General features: G+C 38.6%; 4 protein-coding genes across 6 annotated transcripts; 2 read left to right on the top strand and 2 right to left on the bottom strand.

Moving 5' to 3' along the window:
• Positions 1 to 880: 880 nt before the first annotated feature.
• Positions 881 to 7488, bottom strand: LOC148177523 (uncharacterized). Its single transcript, XM_088033359.1, has 5 exons — positions 7441 to 7488; positions 7360 to 7408; positions 5002 to 5150; positions 4850 to 4951; positions 881 to 4800 (listed from the first exon to the last, which is right to left on the bottom strand). Exons 1-5 carry the CDS (start codon positions 7486 to 7488, stop codon positions 1006 to 1008), a joined length of 4143 nt encoding a protein of 1380 aa, XP_087889485.1. The 3' UTR covers positions 881 to 1005.
• On the bottom strand, positions 7476 to 8159 carry Ufc1 (Ubiquitin-fold modifier conjugating enzyme 1). Its single transcript, XM_088032026.1, has 4 exons — positions 8037 to 8159; positions 7854 to 7985; positions 7639 to 7806; positions 7476 to 7591 (listed from the first exon to the last, which is right to left on the bottom strand). Exons 1-4 carry the CDS (start codon positions 8157 to 8159, stop codon positions 7514 to 7516), a joined length of 501 nt encoding a protein of 166 aa, XP_087888152.1. The 3' UTR covers positions 7476 to 7513.
• A 75-nt stretch (positions 8160 to 8234) lies between these two features.
• Patr-1 (Protein associated with topo II related - 1) lies at positions 8235 to 12170 on the top strand. Its single transcript, XM_088031908.1, has 5 exons — positions 8235 to 8326; positions 8562 to 8897; positions 8947 to 9741; positions 10545 to 11237; positions 11291 to 12170. Exons 1-5 carry the CDS (start codon positions 8288 to 8290, stop codon positions 11546 to 11548), a joined length of 2121 nt encoding a protein of 706 aa, XP_087888034.1. The 5' UTR covers positions 8235 to 8287; the 3' UTR covers positions 11549 to 12170.
• A 48-nt stretch (positions 12171 to 12218) lies between these two features.
• Positions 12219 to 23844, top strand: LOC148177520 (uncharacterized). Of its 3 annotated transcripts, none has more exons than XM_088031871.1 (11): positions 12219 to 12360; positions 15066 to 16917; positions 19036 to 19451; positions 19502 to 20405; positions 20454 to 20637; positions 21691 to 21871; positions 21930 to 22356; positions 22404 to 22751; positions 22863 to 23022; positions 23069 to 23282; positions 23335 to 23844. In XM_088031871.1, exons 2-10 carry the CDS (start codon positions 15207 to 15209, stop codon positions 23238 to 23240), a joined length of 4503 nt encoding a protein of 1500 aa, XP_087887997.1. In that variant the 5' UTR covers positions 12219 to 12360; positions 15066 to 15206; the 3' UTR covers positions 23241 to 23282; positions 23335 to 23844. The 3 variants fall into 3 exon arrangements, with proteins under 3 accessions (XP_087887997.1, XP_087887999.1, XP_087887996.1); XM_088031873.1 differs by having other exon boundaries at positions 21927 to 22356; positions 23072 to 23282; XM_088031870.1 differs by having other exon boundaries at positions 21927 to 22356.
• The last annotated feature ends 71 nt before the right edge of the window (positions 23845 to 23915 follow it).

The raw sequence follows: 23915 nt of genomic DNA, 5'->3' as shown, positions 1-23915 counted from the left end.
ACTATGCTTGCGGAATAGGAAAGATTGTCTTCGGGTCTTCCGAAAACATAATCTCGTCCTGTTTCTGTGTGTCGCCTTTGAAAATAATTATCTTTTATTAATGTTTATTGATAAATTGTGTGTACATATCTACTTGGTAAATTGTGTTGTTTTTCATTGTTATTTTGTTTTCAATAATTTTTGTAGTTTGATCACACTCACAACAGAGCGAATGGGAGATTTTTGTAGTTCTTTTGATGTAATTCACTTTCCGTTAGTTTGTTTATTGCATTTTTGTACCGAAACGTTTCTTTGTAAAGTGACTTCTTTTGACATTAAAGATTATTAAGAATTTTGTGACATGATCAGTCCGTCTGTTCAAATACTTGTAATTCTTGAACAATTAGCTGTAAAATTTAAATCAAAACCATTCAAACTTTTAAAGTCTGAATAAAACAAGTTAAACCACATTTGGTCTGGTGTATTTTTATTTCTTTGTGTTGGTACGCTCTTCCCAAAAGACGATGCCCTGCTTTGTATCCAACGAACATCCGCCTTCACAACACAACGTAGGTCCTAGCCGTTTCAGCCGATCACGATTTTCGGCCATTTTATTTATTTTAAATTTCGCGGTTCTCGAGTTTGGCGGTTCATTTGAATTTTGGCGGAGATGGGTTACAGATCATTACAGTACCTTTTGTGCCTAGGCAGAAAAAGTGTTTCTTTGACAACTGGCGCGTTTTATTACTTATAACAAAATTACCTATTTTATTGTCTAAAAACGACACGAAATAGTGACTTTTTTGTGACTTTTGGAGAAAAAATAATATATTTCACATAAAAAAAAAGAAATTAAAAAAACAATTCTTAATTATTTTACTTTAATCAGCTATATTATATCAAATGATGGTGCGTTGTGGCTTCAACAATTAAGATATTTCTTAAGTACTTTAAAACTGCTTTGTAAAATATTTCTGAATAAAAATCCAGAATTTTGTAAAGCAGTCCAAGTAGCGTGTTCATTGTTCAACCTCTAACGTTTCCATTGACCTCTTTTAGCATCCTCACACTATCCTCAAACTCCATCTCTTCAGCAAGGTCTAACGCAGTTTTCCCTTCTTGATTCTTCACCTTCATATCCACACCTTCCTCCAACAACACTCGTACAACTTCCTTATAATCTTCTTCACCTTTCATGGCGTGGTGCAGCGAGTTCTGATTCTTCTCATCCACCGCGTTAACATCGCTTCCAAGATCTACCAACGTTCTTACATTTTCAACAGAGCCATCCTGGCACGCATAATGCAAAGCAGTTCTTCCTTTGTCATTCCTCGCGTTAACATTAATGTTATAATCGCAGATGATCTTTTTAACATCATCGTCAATCTTAAACCACCTTGCTATCCAATGAAGCATTGTGTTACCTCTTGAGCACTTGGCGCCTCGCGTCACGAGCGCCGGAATGACGTCGTGACGACCGTAGACGCAAGCTATATCCAAAGCGGTGCAGTTTTCATCGTCTGTTTGGTTGATATCGCGGACTGTCTGTGAAAGAAGTTCAACGGTGGTGATGTTACCGGCTCTTCCGTTCGTGTAGGAGCAAACATCAGTTTCGCAGCCTTCCACAGCGTAGTGGAGAAGGAGTTCGGTGAAAACTCTTCTGTTGACGATCTCGGGGTCTTCTTTGATGCATCCGGAGAGGATGTGGAAATAACCAAACTGGGAAGTGAAAAGAGCGAGTTTCTTGAAGTCGAAACGAACGAAAAGACGTTCTTTGATGTCATCGAATGTTAGAAGGCCTTCACTCAAGAACTTCTCAATTGGGAATATACAGTTGGACCACAAAGTGTACTCCACACAGTCAAAGTTAAAGACGTTGTCGCGTTGCTTAACATTTCTGCATTTCGTTATCAAAGCATCAAACATTTTTAGGTAACTGGAGGACTCCCGGAGAGCGCAGTAGTAACCATCCTTCTGTAGACAATATTTGACTCCGTAAGAACACAGTAGATGCAGCGCCGAGCGACCACCTTCATCTTCATCGTTACAGTTACCGTTAAGATGCTCCTCGACTTCTTTTAAATTACCATAAACCACCGCCAAGTGAAGAGGGTTGTTCTCCGCCATCATTATATCAAAGACTCTCCTCAAGTTCTCGTACTTTTCACAAAAAAACGTGTCTTTCAACAGCACCACCTTCTCTTTGTTCTTCTTGAGCCAAAGAGCGGCAAAGTACTCAGCTGATGTTTGGTGGTCAAAAACCGCGACGTCGTTTTCCACCTTCTTTATTATACCAAACAAGTCTCCATTGCGGTTGACATTTTTCAAAAACGCGCTCATTCTATTTTCTTCCAGTCCTAATTTCTTGAAGTCTTCGAAAGTTAAGCAGATTTTTAGTGCAGGAACTTCGTACTCTAAAAGAGCCGACTCAAAGATGTTCTTCAGTTGGTGTTCCTGCTGGTGGTTGATCTTCGCTTTCTTTAACGCAAATTTCTTTTTACCGTCGAAGAACATCTTGAACAGTTGTGTTAACGCGAAGACGTTCTTCTGGTCGAGCCTCTGGTACATGTTTTTGTTGTACACAAAAACCTCCGTGATAATGTGGAGTTGGAGAGGAATTCCCAAGACTTGTTGGCTCTTGGTGATATCCACGCTGTTGAACACCGCTTTGACAATCTTAGAAATATCGTCCGCTGTGTACTTCTTTGACATCTTCTTTTGGATGAACTCCTTCTGTTGGTTTCTCTGCAAGTCTTGAATTTCAAATGGTTGGGTGTTGAAAGTATCCCGAATTTTGTGGCGGAGGTTTTCTCTGGAGGACACCCAGAGGTTCAAACCTTTGAATAACATAAACCTGATGGCTTTGATGAGAGCCTTGAAGTTGTTGGTGTCTACTTCGTCGACACCATCGAGGAAAACTTCGGCTTTTCTTTGGTGAAGAAGACTCCGTTTTGCTTGATACTCCAAGGTCTCTTTATCGTCTTCTTTAAGGTCAAAAAAATGGTGGAGAATTTGCTTGTGATTAGGTTGTTCACCCAAAAAGACGTTCTCATTGACCAAGTTGATGTAGACCGCCCAAGTGCCAGAAGGAGAGTTGTTGTTTAACACTTTCAACAGTTGCGACTTTCCCATTCCAGGAGGAGCACACAACACCTTAAGAGGGTAATCAAACCGCTGATGAATCTCTTCTTCGGAGAAAACCGTTGTTGTGTCAATAAACCGCGACGGTACCAGACTTCCTTTCTTGAACATCACCGCGAAGAGATCTTCAGAAAGCGCGTGAAGAGCATACACGTTGCATTTTTTCACTTTATCGCAGATCTTCTTAAAGTGGATGTGAATTTTCTTGGAGTTGCTCGTCACCAAAACCACTTTCTGAGGAATCGCTTGGGTTTCCTCCAGGTATAATGACAGCTCCTCTGTGTTTACATTTTTGAGAGCCAATAGTGCGTGCTTCTGGTCTTCTTGGCAGGAAATCAAGAAGACTATCTTGTCTTCGGAATGGTAGAACTCCCAGAGTTGTTGTCCTCGTAGAAAAATAGTCGAGATAGTCCGAGGAATGTGGAGGCTTGGTACTTCTTCTTTTTTCCCAATCACCAAATCGCATTGTGACATCTCCAGAAGGTCCGCCGTGGTAATGTATTTGATGATGGCGCCAAAGCCGAGTTGTTTCAGAGTGAGAGCCCCACGCTCTTGCAAGGAGATCTTAAGGTTCGTGAAGACGCTCTTGAAAAGCTCAGCGGACTCTTTTTTCAAATCGGCGAGGTTCCGAAAGATCTTCCAATTTTCAAATCCGAGTTTTCCAACCAACACGATCTTCTTTTTCTTCAGATCGCGTTTTAAGAAACTCAGTACCGATTTAACAATGTCTAGGTTTGTTTCCTGTGTTGTGATAATAAGAGGAGCTTGCTCGAGGTACCACAATGTCTTCGAAGTCTGAAGATCGCCTTCGTCGTTGAGCTCAAACTTTTTGATACAAGCACCAAACTCCTCAGTCACAGAAGTGTTCCATATGTTTTCAACTATTTTATCGTCTCGCTCCAAAATAGTCAGCTCACTCCTCATTATAGATTGCCGAAGAAGCTCAGTCTTCTTGTTTATCTTCTGGTCCGACAAAGTCTTAAGATATGGAGACAGTACGAGCTCTGACAACTTAACAATAAAGTCGTGTTTTGTCAGAACGAAGTTGTGTGTCCACCACTCTCTCAAATATTTGATGAGAGCGTCTCCAACGTCTTTGTGGAACAACGTCTTGAGCATCTTCGTCAAAGTGGTCTTGGTCTTCTGCTTGTTGTCTTGTTGGGTGAAAAAGTAAAACATGGCGTTGTTTGAAGAGAGCTTAAGAACTGATGTCGAGGACCTTTCATCACAGTTGAGCAACAGATCTTCGTGCTCTAACTTAGCTTCTTCTATTGTTACGCCTTGGAAAAAGTCAGTACTGCTAATTTTGATCGGTAGATTTGTATAGAGAATACAGATGCTGTTGTCGTCGCTCAGACTGCTTTTAGAGACGCAATCAAAATACTTCTTTAGGTCAAAAGCAGCCTTCTTTCGTTTCTTCGGATTCTGGAGATCCTCCTCAGTGATTTCTTTCTCGTTGACTTTGTGTTTTAGTTGAAACAGATATTTGATGGTGGTGTCAGTAAAAGTGACTTCAATTTCGATGTCGTCAAAGCCGCAACACTCTTTCTTGTTTGAAGTCATTTTGAAGTCGAGGACGTCATCATCAGTGCTCAGTTTCAAAGCGTAGACACCACAAACTACCTTTTCGAATTCTTTGCCTTCGTCGACGACGCCGAAGTCTTTGTCAAAAGTGGCAAACTACAAGAAATTGTTAGTTTTAACGGAGTGAAAAAAAGTAAGTACGTACTCTTGGATCAACACCATCATCACTTGGATTTGTTGTTCTTAAGGTTATTGGGGCTGTTTCTGGGGGTTGACAAGGTAAAACTTCTTTTTGATCGATTTGTACCTGGTGAGATCAATTTATTAATAAGATTTTTTTTAAAATAATGATTTTACTGCATTGGTCGGTTCTTCTGACTTTTGTGCTGCGGCGACTGATCGATTTTTGTTTCTTTTTTTTCGTTTTAGTTTCAAGCGATTTAGTTCTTTTTGCTTAATTTTAATTTGTTCGTCGAGGTCTTCTTCACTTGAATTGTTTTCCATGTCTGAAATAGTATATTAAAAAACAAGTTTTGATAAAACCCTGGATCCTGTAATAGTTATTTAATAAACTAGTTTGTTAATAAAGGCGCTTAATAATCGACACTGTTTAAAGCACGAACGAGCGAAGCGAGTGAGTGTCTTTAATAGTGGAGATCATTAATCGCCCATTAACAAACGAGTTTATTACAACGTTTTATCGTTGACCACACAATACCTTTATTTGGGTGACAAAATGGGCAAGAGTTTCACGGAAAAATCATTATGATAAAAAAACATAGTTACCATTGAAAAAAATGACATGCGAATTTTATCAACAAGTATCACCATTTTGAAAAAGTTCTTGCTGAAGTCGTAATTATGGACCTGGAAAATTGTGATAATAGCCTACCGGCTGCAGTGGTCCAAAGCGCAAACGATGCATGTTCAAGTTTATTACCGAGTAAAAGTAAATATTCAGAAATAGAAACATAGTTGAAGATAATGCCGTAGTTTTTGTTTTATTTCTGTGTGTATTTCTGGTTGCATATGTCAAAATGTCAAAATTACAAAAAGAGCTGCATAATGAAAAAGAGAGCGTTAATAACACCCATTAACGCATCCTTTTTCAGACAAACTAATTCATTAATATCGACATTAATAAGAGGTCAACGATAAAGGAGTTTTATAAGTTTGTTTAAGCAAAATTATTTCTCATTTGCATTTTAAACCCATTGTTTAACAAATAAAAATAATTTCCGTGGTCTAGGGAAGTTTGTTGGTTACGGGTTGGCAACAGTGTTGCACACTAGGCGTAGAGCCATTTAAATTCAAATCCTCATGACCGCGATCGTGTTTTCAACATCGTTCAATCTGATATTGACATTTGTTGCCAACCGAAAAAAGTTTCTAGATTTTCGATGCGTTTAGAACCTATAAATGCACTCAAAACGGTTATGGGTCGGTGACCACAGCAAATTAGGAAAAAAGCGAAATTCCATAGTTTTGACTACTGTCCTACTGAAACCTTGCAATTTTTTAAACGTTGGTAGCACTGTAAAATTGTCACTTCAGAACTGTCATAAAAATCTAATACATCAATTTACTAATTGACAATTCCACAGTGCTACCAACGTTTAAAAAAGTGCAAGGCCTCAGTGCCGTTCTGTTTGAATTAGCGAGGAAAAACTAAGGAATTGGATTAAGTAATAAAAATAAACGGAACCACAACTTACAGATGTTGAAAAAGTTAACTAAAAATATTTTTAAAATGTCAAATCAAACTACTCCTCATTTATTTTGAACCGCATTTCAAGGTCATAATTTGTGAAAATTGTGGAGCTCAACGGTAAATTTGAGAAGATTTATCCATTGGATTGAACATAAACGAGTACTGGAACACCCAAAGACCTGTTTGTGATTCTTTTAAATACATAAATCCTCTTAAATTTTTCATTGAGCTCCACAATTGTCACAAATTATGACCTTGAAATGCGGTATTCAAAATAAATGAGGAGTAGGTAATAAGAAAAAAATTGTACATTACTGATGTGTAGCTCACTGGTTTAATTGGATGAAATTGGCAGTTATCTAAACAAAGCTTCGACAGATACTGTTTTTATTTTTTATAAAATGTCACTAATCTACTAGCCACATCCGGGGCAATCCCGCGCTGTTATCTAAACAAGTTCGACCTTGATAGAACTGAATTCGGCAAATATTTTTGTCTAGGTTACAAAAACTTGTATTTATAGTTCTTTTTCTTGACAGGTAACTGAGTTGTTGCTTAATTTTCAGTTTGCTGCAAAGAGAAGATTCTAAATACCAAAAAAAATTGGTCTTTTTAATGCATTATTACACAATTTTCTCAAGTATTTTGTTATTGAAAAAAAGTCGTCTGATAATAATCTTGATAAAAGTTCTAAAGCAACAGATGACATTGTAAGATTAAAAACATGTTCGCTGTTTAAAATATAAAACTACGATTAGATTAATTGCAGTTATTACGACATGAGCTAAAATAATTAATTTTACCCGGCGCATCCACCATTTCAGTTTAGTAAAATATTTTTTAAAAGTTACCTGGGGCCTTAATCGACTTTAAACCGCCTCTAAGCAGATTTTCGTTTTTATAATTTATTAAAAATTTGTACAATAATTCTTAATTATCATTTACTGTTGTAAAATTTATGATAAATCCTAGTTCGATTGGAAAAATTTGTTTTTTTCACTTACTTATTTGATAAAACGTGTCACTACTTTTGATGTTGACCCATCTTCGAGACTTTCACGAGTGTTTTTATCTTTTTATCCAACAAATAAGATAAAGCTTAGATAAATAAAAGACAAGAAACAAATAATCATTTATTCAATATAAAATTTTTATAATTTAAACTGTTTTTTCCTTATAAGAGATCACTCCCTTGGCTATCAGATCCGGGATCTCCACCGCCAGCCAGGGCCCCAACTGCAAAACAAACCCAACTAAAAACTCTCACATCTTTTTCTCCTTACCCCTAACGCCATAGCATGACTGATTCCAAACTTAGGGACGTTCCTGGCCCATAAAGGCTTAAAATGATCACTCAGGCAGATCTTCCCTCCTCTGTACATCTTGGCAGTCTTCCCGTCCAACTCAGGGAGAGCAATCTCAGGAGCCGTCGTGGGGTACATAACTGGAATCTACAACGATATTAGTGGGACACTCAAGAGGGCCCAACCCAACTCACGTCAAACTCCACATCAAACTCATATTTCAACAACTCGTGGATGAACCAACATTTCCCGAACCATTTGGTTCCTTCTTTGTTCGATTCCAGGCGGAACCAGTCATTGTCAGCTTCCTTGTTGTTCTGAACGTACTGTAAACATATGGGTGACAAGTGAGGTTATGTAAAACGTCAAAGTCTTACTTTGATTAACGCTTGGTATTCCTCTTTGAGGCGTTGCACCCATAATTCCTTATCACGGGGGCCCGCTTTTGTCTTCAGCAATGGAATGCTGCTGAGAGTTTTTCTCGTGCTGTCGTCTACCATCCCTGCGCTAACTTCGCGACGGTTTGTTAAGTTGGCAACGCACTGACATATGATTGATAAAAGTCAAGCCAACTTCAGAGTAGTGAATTTTTGTAAAAGCATAATGTTTGAAAATTTCCAAAAATCAAATGGCTGATACGTTTTTTGGTTTTGATGCTGCGTTAGATGTGAGTATCTTGTAGTTAATTAAGTTTCAACACCACCAATGGGGCCCCCAAGTGTCGCACCAAGAAGTCGTGTTTTTGGCGGTTTTTCTGCATTTTTAGCCTCGCGGGGGGTTTGTAAGCACAGTTGAGATGCTCCGGAAGGTGTGCGTTTCACATTGAACCCCCAGGAGTCGCACGCGCGGCTATAATAACGAAATAAAAAAAGTGAGGTTATGTCAATTTTTTTTTTGCGCAGAACGGGGATCATTTGCTGCCACCTGATGACGACGACTGTGTTGAGAACGAGGAGGAAGAATATGACGCTCTTAACGATGAAACTTTCGGGGGTTTGGAGGACACGTCGGTTTTGGACGATTGGGAGCAACAACACGAGCAATATGCGGAGATCGCGGAGAGCACGAAGCACTCGGAACAATTAGAGAACTCAATTTCTCTGTTGATGTTAGATGACTCTGAGACTGAGCCCTCGTTGTCAAAGAACTCAATTTGGTCGTACACCCCGCCTAATAAAAATGGGGACATCTTCAACTCCTCAATCCTTTCGTCTCTGCAGAAAGCCTCGAAATCATTCGTAAGTGTTTTCGGGAGGGAGTTAACGTGGTTTGATGGGGTTGTTTCAGATCGAGACGCATTCGGAGCATAAAAACTACACTCATTCGGCCCCACTGCCTAGTATACCTTTATCACCGATACATCAGATCCCGAAACAGATACGTACAGTGGAGGAGTTGGAGAAGAATTTGATTAAGAACTCAAAGCAGCAACCTGTGCAGAAACCTGTCCAGTTTCCGCACCCGATGTTCCCTCATCCGTTGCAAAACCCGAGATTGCCTCCAGGGTTACCGCCGATAGGGATTCCGCCTCCTGTGAGACACATGCCGATGCCCCACCACCCCATCCCGCCGGGGTTGATGCACATGTTGCCACCCCACTTTATGCACCAAGGGGGCCCTCCGCGCCACCTCATGTATCCGCCAGGCAATGCTCAATTTCCTATGAACCATCCTTATAATTTTCCGCCACCTCCTAGGAATATGATGCCCCCCAATGCTAATCATTTGAATAGGAATAACATCCAGAGGACGCGCAATGATAGTTATAAATATAAGAATGATAATCATGTAGAAAACAAGGATGAGTACGCGGGGCTGATGACCAATCGGGAGAAGCAGTGGCTCCTGAATATTCAGATGTTGCAATTGAACACGGGGACGCCGTATTTTGATGATTATTACTACACTGTTTTTAAGGAGCGGAAAGCGAAGTGCAACAAGGAGAATTTCCCCAATGAGAGGAATCACAGGTTTCAGAATAACCGGCAGCAGCGCAATAACGACAGGCAGGATAATAACAACACGCTGACGCCTAGGGTCTACACGCCGCTGCAGTTCGAAAATTCGCTAGGAAAACTACAAGTAATTTTTTATTTACTTCCTCTAACTGTTGCGTGTCAGAAACGCGAATTTACAGATGGCCTTTCCATCATTTAAGATTTCTGAAATGTCTCTGATCTTGCCAAGATCAATTTTAAAAGTACAGTACAACCTCGATTATTCGTGCTTCTCGGGACCAGAGCCTGCACGGATAATCGAGTTGTTAAATGAACATGTACGTTTAAGACAACAGAATTATTTGGAACGTTTTCTTAATTCAAAATAGATAAAAAGTTAACAAGAGTTATTAAAACCTTAACAATAACAATTTTAAATATTGAAAGAAATTGTAACAATCAACTCGTATCAAACATATTACATAAAAGTAACTTTTTAGTGAAAAAATCAGATACTTTCATTTATTTCTTTTTTGGTCCAAAATTTTTCTCTGCCACTTGAGTTTTCAGTTTCCTTAATTTTCCTTAAGTTTCCTTGGTTTTTATTGCAAAAGAATTTATTTAAATCTTTTTTATTAATGTTTGCAAACACTTCTATTTAAAGACAACAATTTTAACTCATAATTTTGTTTTTGCTCTCTGCCCTGACTTAAATCTCGTTAAACTATACCAACGGTTACTCCAGAAATTCCAAATTTTAAGTTTTCTAACATTGGAAGCAAAAGTGCGAAGTAGTTGATCATCAATTTGTTTTTTTTGTAATGCACGCACCTGAATAATCGATCCTCAAGATGCATATAATTCAATTCATATTAAATAATTCTGCAAAGAACTTTCTGCAGGTCCTCAGGTTTAATATTAATATCGATTCTGTTTCGCTTTTTCCAGTGCGGCTCCGTGACGGCCCCCCGGAAGATCATCGACATGGACATCGTGACCCCCGAGAAAGACACCGACAGCCCCGTCATCGTCCGGGACACCCGTAAAACCAAGCAACTCCTCCTAGAACTGGAAGCTCTCTTCTCCCTCTTACTAAAAGCCGAAGATTTACGTAACCCCTTAGCTATCAGCAACATGGAAAAACTCCGAGAAATCAAACAGAAGCAGCGTCTTCGCGAGCTGGATTTAGCTCCCACTCCGGAGCAGAAACAAGAGGTTCTTAAGCTACTAAAACAGGACAGCGAGCCGGTGGTTGAGAACCCCCAAGACTACATTTTCAAAATCGTAAATGGATTATTGCACGAAGATAAGTTTTGTAGTTTTTTGAATATACGAAAAGGGAAGATGTTGCTTCTGCGACTTCTACCCCACTTGTCTTTTGATAACTTCGGGGGGCAGTTGTTGGATATTTGGACGCGGATTTTGTTGAGTATCCCGATTGTGGGGCGCAGAGACACTGCGGGGGATCATATCCTGCCGAAGTTGCACCCGTTTTTTAAAAGGTACATCCAGAGCAGCACCATGGGGGACATTTTGGAGATCGTGACGGGACTAGTGGAGGTTATAAGACAGGAGAACAGTCGCAGCACCCCTTTGAGCCACCAAGGGAAGGCACCTCTGTATTTCGTTTTGATGAATAAAGTGAGTTTTGAGCGGGGCGCGAGCATAATGATAATTTTGGTTTTTTTTTGCAGTTTGGGGTGTCGGCTCTTGTAACGATGTTAATACGAACGGAATATTTGATATCTTCGGACACAGCGTCGGAGAAGCAACAGAATGACTGGTCCAACTTCTTGGTGAGTTGGGCGGAACTGACTGGAGTGGTCAGCAAGGTAGCGACCCCTCTAGAATCAATCCCGAAGCAGATTTATCTTAAGCACATCCACCGCTTTGAGAGTTTACTGAGCGATAAGAAATCTAACTTAGAGAAACACTTCGTGGATCTAAATTGATTTATCTATATTCATATATTTTTAATTTTATGTTATTTTAGATAGGCGTCAATGGTTTTAAAAAATTGTAAAAAGGTATAACTTATTTAATGTTATTCATCCTTTTTTATATATAAAGAACGTTGGATGTTGAAATTTGTTATCTGTAAACAATCTTAATTGTTAATGTCAGTGCTTTTTTATTAATTTCATGTAATCATGTGCGTCCGAATTAATTTCATTAATTATTTTTATATAATTAGTAATTTATTGGAGTTTTTTTACTGTGTTATGCGACTCGCATCCACCGCTTTCTTTTATCGTGATGTAAATTCATTCATTTATTGTGTCAATTGATTCTATTAATTAAAGTTATTGTTGAATTGAGCGGCAGATGCTAGTTTTAAGCTAATGCAAAATATTTGTTTTCAATTGCATTAGTTGTGAGGTTTCTTGAAGCGATTTATTGATAGCGATTCAAGAAGCGTTAGAAAATTAAGTAAATTACAGAACAAATTTATTTTCCAGATATCTAAATATGTTTAAAAGATATCACGATATTATCTATAATAATTCAATTAATGCTTTTTGAAATAGATAGTGAATGTCAAACAGATATATGTTAATAAAAAGTTTGACCAAACTGCCTTTGAATTTCCCCGCTGCTGCAGTGCTGCCATCTCGCGCCACCAGTTGTGTTAGTTTGACAGCCGCGACATTGTCATAACCAAGAAATTAATAAAACATTACCTAAAAAAACGGAAATTTAATGAAAATAGTGAGTTTTTTACAACAATCAAGTGATAAAAAAGGGACGAATGTTGTAATCTCACGTGAGTAATAATTCCAACTTTGTTCCGAAAAGGGAAACCGATGTGGGTGTCAGGATGCACACAAATGTTATTTTTAGCTTTATTTATTTTTGTTGCATTATTTTTACTGCTTCTTCCGGATTTATTAACTCCAACTGAGTACTTTTCCGATCGCTTTTTGATTTTTTTTAATTTTTTGCAACAGTGGGCCCCCTTGATTCCCCTTTCATTGATTGATTTAGTGATTAGATAGCGGTTTATCGATATTTTAAGTTTAATTATAAATATTTGGTCATTTCATTTCGTTGGTACACAGCTCTTCATAATGGCTCGGTATGAGTCATTCTTGACCTTAAAAATTCAATTTCATCTGTCCTTTCAAGACTCTAATTTAACCAATTGGGAAGTTGCTCTAATGTATGAATTTAGTCATCTTATAATTGCCTTCGCCAATTTTTGGAGCTGCTAGTGTTCTAAGCTATGCAAGACAGTAATTGACGGAAATAATTTAGTTTTATTCAATTTAAAGTAATCAGTACAATTTGATACAATTTGTGATGATTAGATAAGTAAATAGATGAAGCTTTCTATTCTTAATATAAATGTTACGCATCCGGCAGATGCTAAACTGATTTTCTTATCAATCGTGTATTGCAAAATTTATCTGATTTTCAGATTTATTCTAAACTCTCAAATACTCTAATTTGGTAAAATTTGTAGTCATTTCAACATCCTTCAAGTCTAATTCAGGTAAAATCAGGTTTAAGTCGAATTTCACCCGAAATTAAATCTATTGTTTTAGTTCAAATTGGAATATCTTATTAATGAGATCTCATAAAGTTATTTATTACAAAATAATTTGTAACTAAATTATCTGCATGATTGCTCAGTATTTCAATTAATTAATTAATATAAGGTTGAGCTCTATATTATCTAATTTGAAGTTTTTGGAGGCTGTTTTCATGAAATAAAGATAGTTCATTTCTCTTTATCTAATTTTAATTTTAATTTAATTTAGGAATCGTCCAATTTAATATAATTTAATCTAGTCGAGTTTATTAATTATTAGTCTTTTGTAATTAAATTTAGCTTGCGAATCACTGTATTAATTACATTAATTTCTAATTAAAATCGGCGAAAATTTTGTAAAATTTAATAAATGTCTGATAGAGTTCATTGTTTTCCTATTTAATTCTAATTTCATTTCTCTTGGTCGCATTGAAATTATTCTTTTAAATTAAATTTTTACTTGGTTAAAATTTGCTCAAATTGGAAGAATTAAATTGATCTGATAAATTTATTTGAAATAATTTCAACTTTTTTAATTAATTATTAGTTTGAATTTAGCTTGAGTTTTGTATTGCTACGTATCTTTGAATTATAGTCAATTCTGTTAATTTTTAATTATTTTAAGTTGAATTTGACGGATTTTTTTTAGTTTTTTTCTAATTTAATTTAGCTCGCGAATCACACTTTTAAATACATTAATTGGTTTAATTAAAATTGCCGAAAATTTTGTCAAATTGAATACGTATCCGATACAGTCTTTTTTCTAATTGAATTTATTTATTAGTTAAATTTAATTTCTTTTGGTCTAATTGAAATAACTAATTTATTTAATATAAATTTAATTATTGGCTTAATTTAGTCCAAGAGTGTTCATTTTAATTTAATTTATTAATCTAATTTAAGAATATTTTGTTTAATTTACTTAATTCAATTTGATCTCGTCGAGTTTTAATTATTTTAAGTCGAATTTGACCGAATTTAGCATTTTTTAGTTTTTTTCAAATTAAATTTAGCTTGCGAATCAAACACTTTTAATTACATTAATTGGTTTATTTAATTAAAATATTTTATATTTCGGCAATTTTAAAATTGCCGAAAATTTTGTCAAATTGAAAACATGCCCGCTATAGTTTTTTTTTCTGATTAAATTTATTTATTTTTAATTTAATTTTTCTTGGTCTTATTGAAATAACTGCCTTAGAATTAAATCCTAATTCCTAATTTCGTTAAAATTGCAGTACATTTATTTAAAAAAAATTTATCGTTTTAAATTAAAATATTTTTCTCGGGTTTTGTATTGTTACGAAATTTGTTTTTTTTATGGTTATGGTTTATTATGGACATTTTTTTTTAGTCAAATTGTAAGTCAAATGTAATTATTGGCTTAATTTAGTAAAGATTGTTTATTTTTGCTTGTCTTATCGTAATTTTAATTTACTTTATTAATCTAATTTCAATATCTAATCGAAATTATTCTCTTAAATTAAATCTTAATTTCGTTAAATTTAGTTCAACTTGGTATAATTATTGAATTGATCTGATAAATTTAGTTCAAATGATTTCATCGTTTTGTATTGTTACATAATTTGATTTTTTTCATTTAATTATGGTCAGTATAGATTATTTCTTGTAGTAAAATTGCAATTTATTGGCTTAATTTAGAAAATTTTATTCATTTTAATTTGATTCCATGATATTTTAATTATTTTAAACTAAATTTATTGGATTTAGATCATTTTTATTTGAATGATTATAAAATTTATGTTAAGCTCTTATCTGTCAACCCAAACGTCAATTAAGCCCAGGCCTACCACCACACTTTTAATTTTTAAATGACTAAATATTTTAATCTATTTTCGCAATTTCTCCCCTCTTTTATAACATCTCCAGATGTCTGCACTTGCAATACCCATCACACGTAACTCGTTCTTTTCCAGATGTTGCAAACAGCTAACCCCACCATAATGGCATCTCATCCTATATTATGGCAATAACCCAAGAATTTACAAACACACCAACATTTATTATAACGAGGTAATTCGAAGATGTAGTTAACACATCGCGAATAAACAAGCAAAATGTCTCAACACGACGACAGAAAAAAATTCTATTGCCGCGAATGGGCCTTCCAGAAGCTCTCCCATTGCTTGGACCAGCGTCCGGTTTCAAAGACTTGCGGCGCTCTGTTACTAGGAGGCTCGGGATGCGGCAAAACGACGTTTTGTTCGGAATTATGTTGGCCAAGCCAAGGACCCAGTGGCCGGCAACAAAGAGCCTTGAATCGCAGATTGTTATGTTACCATTTTCTTCAAGGACACAACGAGAAGAGCTTGTCTTTGAGCGAGTTTGTCCGGTCGTTGGTAACGCAGATTTTGAATCATTCCACTGAAAGTCATAAAGAGAGGAGCATGCGGAGGAAGATGGCGCAGGAAGCAAAGACCGACGAGTCTCCTAAGAACATCTCGTACGAGCAGAATCTCTCGGAGAATTGCAGTTTACCTCAGGAAAGTCTTTATAGTAATGTTTACGCCGATAGTTTGTTATCCCCCACGTTGGAAACCAAGAAAAGCGACGTCCCGCCTGTCCCGAATCTTCCTGTGAATCCTCGGACGTTGATCGCAGACGCGTACTTAGAGAAACTCAAGTCTGATCCCGAGATCCAGATCGCTCTCAGGGCGAAGAACATCGAATTGAATCCCGACGATTGCCTAAAACGAGCTCTATTATTCCCTCTTTTGGAGATCGATCCTCCGAAGACGTCCCTTTTTATCCTAATTGACTCCATCGACGAGCACTCCTTCGTTTATTCCAACTCGACGCTCACCCGGTCGAAACCCCGCGAGCGCAGCTCGCAGTCAAAAACCATCGCCGAGCTTTTGGCCAATCACCACCACCTCTTCCCACAGTGGCTCCTTCTGGTGTGCACCGCCCGTAAACAGTCCAAGAGCATAGCGAAAATGTTTACAGGCTTTAGGAAACTCAGTTTGGACGACCTGAGGAAATCGCAGGTGGTGCGGGATGTCCAGCAGTACATCCTCGCGCGGTTGGACCAAGAGAACAGTTTGAGACAACACATCAGTCGAGATACCGCGGAGATGCTCAATCAGCTGCACATCAAGAGCAACGGCTGCTTCTTGTATTTAGAGAAGGTCCTCGATGGAGTGTCGGATAGTTTTATAGTGTTGCGCGAAGTTAGAGAGATCCCAGGGACTCTAAACGGGTTGTATCTGTGGTTGTGTCAAAGACTCTTCAACAGAAGACAGTTCGCGAAAGTCCAACAACTCCTCAATGTGATTCTTGCGGCCAAGTGCGCCCTGAACGAACCCCTTCTGTATGATATTATCAAAGTCTACAATCCGAAGATCTCGCACGAGGATTTCAAGAAACGTTTTAATCTCTTGAGGAGGATTATTGTGATTTCCAAGACGGGAGCCATCAGGTTATTCCATCATTCCTTCGCCGAGTGGTTGTTAGATATCAAGCACTGCACGCAGAAGTATCTGTGTAATATTTTTCACGGCCATTGTATTCTCGCCATGTACTATACCTTGCACGCAAAGTATTTAAACAATCAAGAAATTTACGATTATGCCTTTCATCTCACGAGGATGGAGCAATATTTGAACGAAAAACCGACACAGAAGTGTCCGACGTTGATGTACAAACTGTCGCAGGAGAAGCACAATTTGTCGCAAGGGGAGAACTCGCTGGAGAAGACGTCCACGGAGATTTACTCGGATTTGAAGGCACTGCAGGAATTGACGAAGTTTGAGGAGAAGGACATGACAGGTTAGTTGTCAATTGCTTCTAATTTGGTTATTTGTTGGGGGGAAATTTTAAGCACAGATTTGTATTCTTCGTGAAATTCTACGTAAAATGAGTATTATTACATAACGTTTACTCTACAAACAAACGAGAAATTGACAGACACTTTTTTGGTAACTTTTCGAAAATTCCAAGCAGAGATTTGGATTCTTCGTGAAATTCTGCGTAGAATGACTGGCTATTATACAATGTTTACTTTACAAATAAGCGAGAAATTCGCATAAATAAAAATTTTGATGGGGATTTTCTAGCCTTTTCCATTTTTTTTTCGACATTTTGATGTGTTTATTATTTATTTAAATTTTAAGCTCCAAAAATTCAGAAAATTAACATTTGTGGCGATTTTTCGAAATATTAATCGCTCGTAATTTAGTTATTTGTAGACATTAGAAAATTTTAAGCACAGTTTTGGATTGTTCATGAAATTCTGCGTAGAATGAGTACCTATTATATGTATAAAATTTACTTTACAAATAAGCGCAACATTCGCATAATTAAAATTTTGATGGGGGTTTTGTGGTAATTTTTTTTTTCGACATTTTGATGTTTATTATTTTATGAGAGAGTCAAAAAACGAAATTTTACTTTTTTCTTCACGGCAACTGTCTATTCAGCATTCAGAAAATTCACATTTTTCTCGACTTTCAGAAATTTCAATTCATTCAATAATTTGGTTATTTTATAGACCTAGGAAAATTTTAAACACAGATTTGGATTTTTCCTGAAATTCTGCGTAATTGAGTACCCTTACACAATGTTTACTTTACAAATAGACGAGATATTGGCGTAAATAGAATTTTTGATTGGCAATTGGTGGTCTTTTTCAAAAAACTTTTTTTGATATTTTCATAGTAAATTGTTTAGTACTTTACGAGTGAGGGTCAAAAAAAGAAAATTTTACTTTTTCCAAACGGCAGCAGTTAATGTCTATTCGTCCTAGTTCCGAAGATACGAAGCTTCAAAATTTCAGAAATTTCACATTTTTTGTCGAGTTATCGAAGTTTCAATCGCTTCTATTTTGGTTATTTGTTCCCGAAGGAAAACTTTAAGCACAAATTTAGATTTTTCGTGAAATTCTACGTAAATGAGTACCAAATGTTTACTTTACAAATGAACAAAATATTGACATAAATAGACTTTTTTTACTGCATTTGGTGGTCTTTTTTCATAAAAAAAACCTATTTTTTTTCCGACCAGCAACTGTCTAATCGTCCTACCTAGTTCAGGAGTTATGAAGTTCCAAAGGTTCACATTTTTTGCTACTTTCCAAAATTTCAATGCTTCTTATTTAGTTACTTGTAGACGTAGATCAATTCCAAGCATAGAATTGGATTCTTCGTGAAATGCTGCACCAAATGAGTAACCATTTGGAATTTTTGATTGGCATTTGCTCATTTTTAATTTTTTTTTATTCGACGACAGTGACGTCTAAAACACGTTGCCTATTTTACACTATTTACACTATTTTACGAGGGAGAGTAAACAAAAACGAATTTTTTTTTTATTTGCCTCCTCTTTAAATAGTTTTTTCCAGTTTTTTGTCAGATATGCAGCTGTAATCAGATAAAAACCAATCTCAAGCAAACAAAATTATTCTAAACCGCAATTGTGGACATCTTCCTATTGATTCTCCTGGATTTCATTATTTATTAATTATTAAAAGACACGCGAGCGTCTGACTGGAAATTTGACCCGCCACGTCGCAAAAATAGCTCAGTTAAGTGTCTAAATTTTTTTGACCACAGTCATGCGGTCATAAATCAATAACGGTCAATAAATATTTATGATCATAAGCAAAATTGGAATGGGAACAACTTCAATACGACTTTATAAATATCGAAAAGTTGTAATTTTCTTTCCTGCGATATAATTCTGTTTAAGTTTCCGAGTTATTGAGCGGTAAATCGTTGGAACGACAATTTGCAGTGCGTTTAGTGTAATAAATCGTAACTGAATGTTAACAGTTTACACTTTTAAATGTCCCGTGGAGCGTTACTAACTTACTACAGTAATTACGGGCGGAACAGCAACAAAGGAAATGTAACTAGAATTTAACATCTGCAATTACTCCTTCTTGGGTAGGTTTGGACACGAGCTTCATCGAAACGGAAAACAGCCTCGAAGAAGTCAACGAAAAATTCGACAACATCAACCTCAAAAGCCCCACCGGTGATAAAAACCCAATTTACGCCGAAGTGAACAAAGTCAAGAAACACGAACTTGTAAAGCCCGAAAGTGCCACTCCTGTCACCAACGACGCCTCCACAGTGAGCAGCACCCTCGAGCCCAATAAGAACGTCCTCGACGTCCACACTTTGACCGTGTTATGGCTCATTCTGAGCGGCTGCAACGTCGAAGAATGCCTTCTGGAAGGCAACGAAATGGCTGGTGTGAACTTCGGCGCGTTCTTACCAACCGACCCGAAGGTGTTGAAGTTGTTACTGGAAGCAGGTGCCGTCGAGCAGACAGACGTCGAAGGGTGCGAATATGAGAGTCAAGTGAGTGTCTCCGCGACTTCTTATGGTAGTTTTATCGTTTTATTTGGCAGATGTCTTTGGCGTCATCGTCTAGTGAACAGAGTCCGGAACCGCTGTTCGATTTGCATGATTTACACGGCCAAGCTGCGCTGCACGTGGCCGCGAGATTGGGCCAAGCGCAAGTTGTGAAGGTTCTTCTTGAAGCTGGAGCCAACGCCGATCAAGCCGACGTCGACGGGTGGACGCCTCTCCGTGCAGCTGCATGGGGCGGCCACACCGAAGTCGTGGAGCTTTTAGTGAACCACGGATGTGTCTTAGACAGCGTTGACGCTGAAAACCGCACGGCTCTGAGAGCGGCTGCGTGGTCGGGTCACGAGGAAATCGTTAAAATCCTCCTACAGAACGGCGCCGATGTCAACTTAACAGACCATGAAGGTCGGACCGCCCTCATTGCCGCCGCTTACATGGGTCACAGCGAGATCGTGGAGCATTTGCTCGACTTTGGCGCGGATGTTGACCACGCTGACGCTGATGGAAGAACGGCGCTTTCCGTCGCGGCGCTCTGTGCTCCAAGAACTCCAGGAGTTAACGTGGTGTCCACACTTTTAGAACGTGGAGCCTCAGTTGACCACAGAGACAAAGAAGGAATGACTCCGCTTTTAGTCGCGTCGTTCGAAGGCCACAAAGATGTTTGCGAGCTCCTTCTGGAGAACGAAGCTGATGTGGATCACTGCGATCACAGCGGAAGAAGTCCTCTTTGGGCAGCTGCCAGTATGGGTCACGCTCCCGTTGTCGCGCTCCTTCTTTTTTGGGGTTGCTGCATCGACTCCATGGACTCCGAAGGGAGGACCGTGTTGTCGGTTGCAGCAGCTCAAGGATGCGTGGAAGTGGTACGACAACTTTTAGACAGGGGGTTGGACGAGCAGCACAGGGACAACTCGGGGTGGACACCCTTACACTACGCCGCTTTTGAAGGTGGTAACACTGATTTTTACCCAGTTTTTATTGAAATGGGAGTTGCAGGCCACCAAGATGTTTGCGAAGCTCTGCTGGAATCTGGGGCTAGAATCGATGAGACTGACAATGAGGGAAAAGCACCGCTTGCTTTAGCCGCCCAAGGGGGACACGCAGCTTTAGTTAGTATGTTCTTAGATAAGTACAACGCACCGATCGACCAGAGGCCGCATGACGGGAAGACTGCATTAAGGTGAGTTCGAGGAGGAGGCTTTGGAAATTCGAACAGGTTGGCAGCTCTGAATCTGACATTAGTCACGCGATCATCGCCCACGCGGTACTATGAAATGGGCGGAGTCTATAGCCTACTTGCTTTTTAAAAACGATGGCTAAATATGATCACGCGGTTGCTAGGGAGAGAGATTCTACTTTTTCCTAACGGCAACAACGGTTTTAATTTGGTTATTTGTTGTCGGAGGAAAATCTTGAGCACAAATTTGGATTCTTCGAGAAATTCTGCGTGAAATGAGTACCCATTACATAATGATTACTCTGCAAATAAACGAGAAATTGACATTGACACATTTTTTGCGACTTTTCGAAATTTCAATTGCTTTTAATTTGGTTATTTGATTTCGGAGGAAAATTCCAAGCACAGATTTGGATTCTTCGTGAAATTCTGCGTAAAATGAGTACTTGTTATACAAAGTTTAGTTTACAAATAAACGAGAAATTGGCATAAATAGAAATTTTGGGGATTCGGTGGTCATTTTTAATTTTTTTCCCGACATTTTGATGTATGTTTATTATTTTACAAAAGAGAGAAAAAACTGAAATTTTACTTTTTTCCTAACGGCAACTGTCTATTCGTTCAAGTTTTAGGGAATCAAAGCTTAAAAAATGCACATTTTTGCCAACTTTCCAAAATTTCAATCGCTCGTAATTTGGTTATTTGTAGACATAGGAAAATTTTAGCACAGATTTTAATTCTTCCTGAAATTCTGCGTAATTGAGTACCCATTGCACAATGTTTGCTTTACAAATAAACGAGATATTGACGTAAATACAATTTTTGACCTCTATCAAACAGGCGATGCACGCGGTACTGTGAAATGGGCAGAGTTTATAACTCACTTGCTTTTAAAAAAGGATGGCTAAATATGATGACGCGGTTGCTAGAGAGTGAGAGAAAGAGAGATTGGAGGTGACTGGGTGCACATGTACCACGTGATTCGAATGTCGACGTTATCATTGGCTATTAGGTCAAGTATTACCAACCTGCAGAAAATTACAACGCTTTTTGTAGACTGGCAGCCTTGGAGGGCCACTACGAGGTCGTGCAGCTGCTCACAGCCCACGCGGCCGACACCGACTCCAAAGACGCCGATGGCAGAAGCACACTTTACGTCTTGGCCTTGGATAACCGACTCGCCATGTCCAAGTACTTCATCCAGCAGGGCGCCGACGTGGAGACCCGCGACTTAGAGGTTCGCCTCCTTCACTCCCAAACATCCCTCATTCTTCATTTTTTGTGTTTTTAAGCAGGGTCGAACTCCTCTGCACGTCTCAGCTTGGCAAGGCCACACCGAGATGGTGTCTCTTCTTTTGACGTATGGAAAGTGTCAGGTGGACGCGTGTGACTTGGAGAACCGCACGGCTCTTCATTCGGCGAGTTGGCAGGGCCACAGTGATATTGTTAAGTTGCTCCTGGAGCACGGGGCGTTGCCTGATCACACTTGTAATCAAGGAGCTACAGCTTTGGGAATTGCGGCACAGGAAGGACACGAGTTGTGCGTGGTAGCACTGCTGGAGCACGGGGCTGATCCTAATCATTCAGACGCGTGCGGGAGGAACGCTTTAAGGGTGGCGGCGAAGTCCGGCCACAGAGGGGTGGTGCGGTTACTAGAAGAGTACAACGCGCGGTCGCATAAAATGGCACACACCAGCAGTAGTGCCAACTCTATTACCTCAGGTAAGGCGTTTTTCTTCCCTTCAGTTGGTAATACCGTGTTGTTACAGCATCGACAGCGGAAACAAAACCATCCTGCGCTGTTCTTTATCCAGGCAACGCTGATTGGTGCGACCAACAGCGCCGTTCCATGGTCTCCCTCGGGAACCACAGCTCTAATTCCAAATCCAGTTCAAACCTCACAGGCTCAAGTCACTCCAGTCGACACGGGGACAGGCAGAGGGAAACCACTCAGAACGTCCAACCCATGTCTTTCACCCAGCAGCTCCAACAGTGTTCCAGAGGCGGCAAAACGCGGCCATTGAGCAAACTTCTGTCGCCGCTACAAAGCGAACCTCAGAGCCCCATCTACGCGTCGCCCCCATTAAGCCCAGTTCACGACACTCCCAATATGTTCGGTAAGTGGGCCGTGACCGGGTCTATACTTCATTTTTCCTGCAGCTGAGTGAATCCGCGGCAGGAAAAATGAAGTGTACATGAAACGAATATCAAAATTTTAAAATTTTCAGGCGCGATGAACATCTACCAGCCGGTTTTACGCCACAACAACTTCGCCAAGGCCCCGGACACGCATTTCGCCCGTGATACCCATATGAGGATAATTCTGGGGAACTCCAGCGCAGTGGGGAAGTCGGATAAAAAGAATGATAGTCAAGAATCGAAATCTAGGTAAGAAGTGATGTTGGCAACACGTGTTTTTAATAAAATGTCCCAGCAGTCAGAAGCCGAAACGTAATGGAATTGTGACCAACCCAGCGCTGCGATTGGTGGCGAACGTGAAAAACGGTTTGGACACCGCTGCTGCCAACTTAAGGAAATCAACGTCCGGCGCGAATCCCAGTACAAAAACGAACAGTTTTCATTGGAGGAAAGAGACGCCCTTGTAATTATTGTTAAATCACAGCGTGAAATTACTAGTCAATATTATGGTGGGTATTGTGTCCATTTTGGTAACTTTGATTAATATTGTCTCCCTGACAGGTTTAAAAGTCGATTAAAAATTGAAGCTAACAACACTCACCTAGTCTTACCTATATCAAAGATTTAATTTTTTATTAGATTATGGTTAATCTAGTAGTGTTAACTCATTTATTGTTAGGCCTAAGTTTTTCAACGATGAGTTTACTGAATTTTGTGATAGAGTTTGTAGTGGTGAATAATCGACAGAGATAATAAATACAAGGCTTTTGTCTGAATCATTCTTTTCTCTATAAGTCTCTCTCGTTGATGAAGATCTCATTTTTGAAAAACATATTTTTGTATTGTTGTTTGAACTTTATTGAGTGACCTATTCATTTTTTGATAATGTAAGGTTTGTGTGTATCACCAACAACCAATTAGCGATTATTTCATTCAAATACGTATCAATTAATGTATGCCTTTTTTGTATTTACAATAAAACAGCTTTAGTTTTATACTATTAAAGTTGTGCACTGTATATGTTCAAACAGTATTAAACTTGAAATATTTAAATAAATACATGTAAAATTGTGCGATGCCTTTGATCACGTTTCCTTCACTCCACTTGTAATCCTTTTCTGTCGGTACATTTTTGGATTCTG

The sequence above is a fragment of the Gnatocerus cornutus genome, chromosome 3 (assembly GCF_029298725.1).
Source record: "Gnatocerus cornutus isolate USDA-ARS CGAHR chromosome 3, icGnaCorn1.1, whole genome shotgun sequence".
NCBI classification, from domain to species: Eukaryota; Metazoa; Arthropoda; class Insecta; order Coleoptera; family Tenebrionidae; genus Gnatocerus; species Gnatocerus cornutus.
This window is presented reverse-complemented; position numbering and strand designations above follow the sequence as displayed.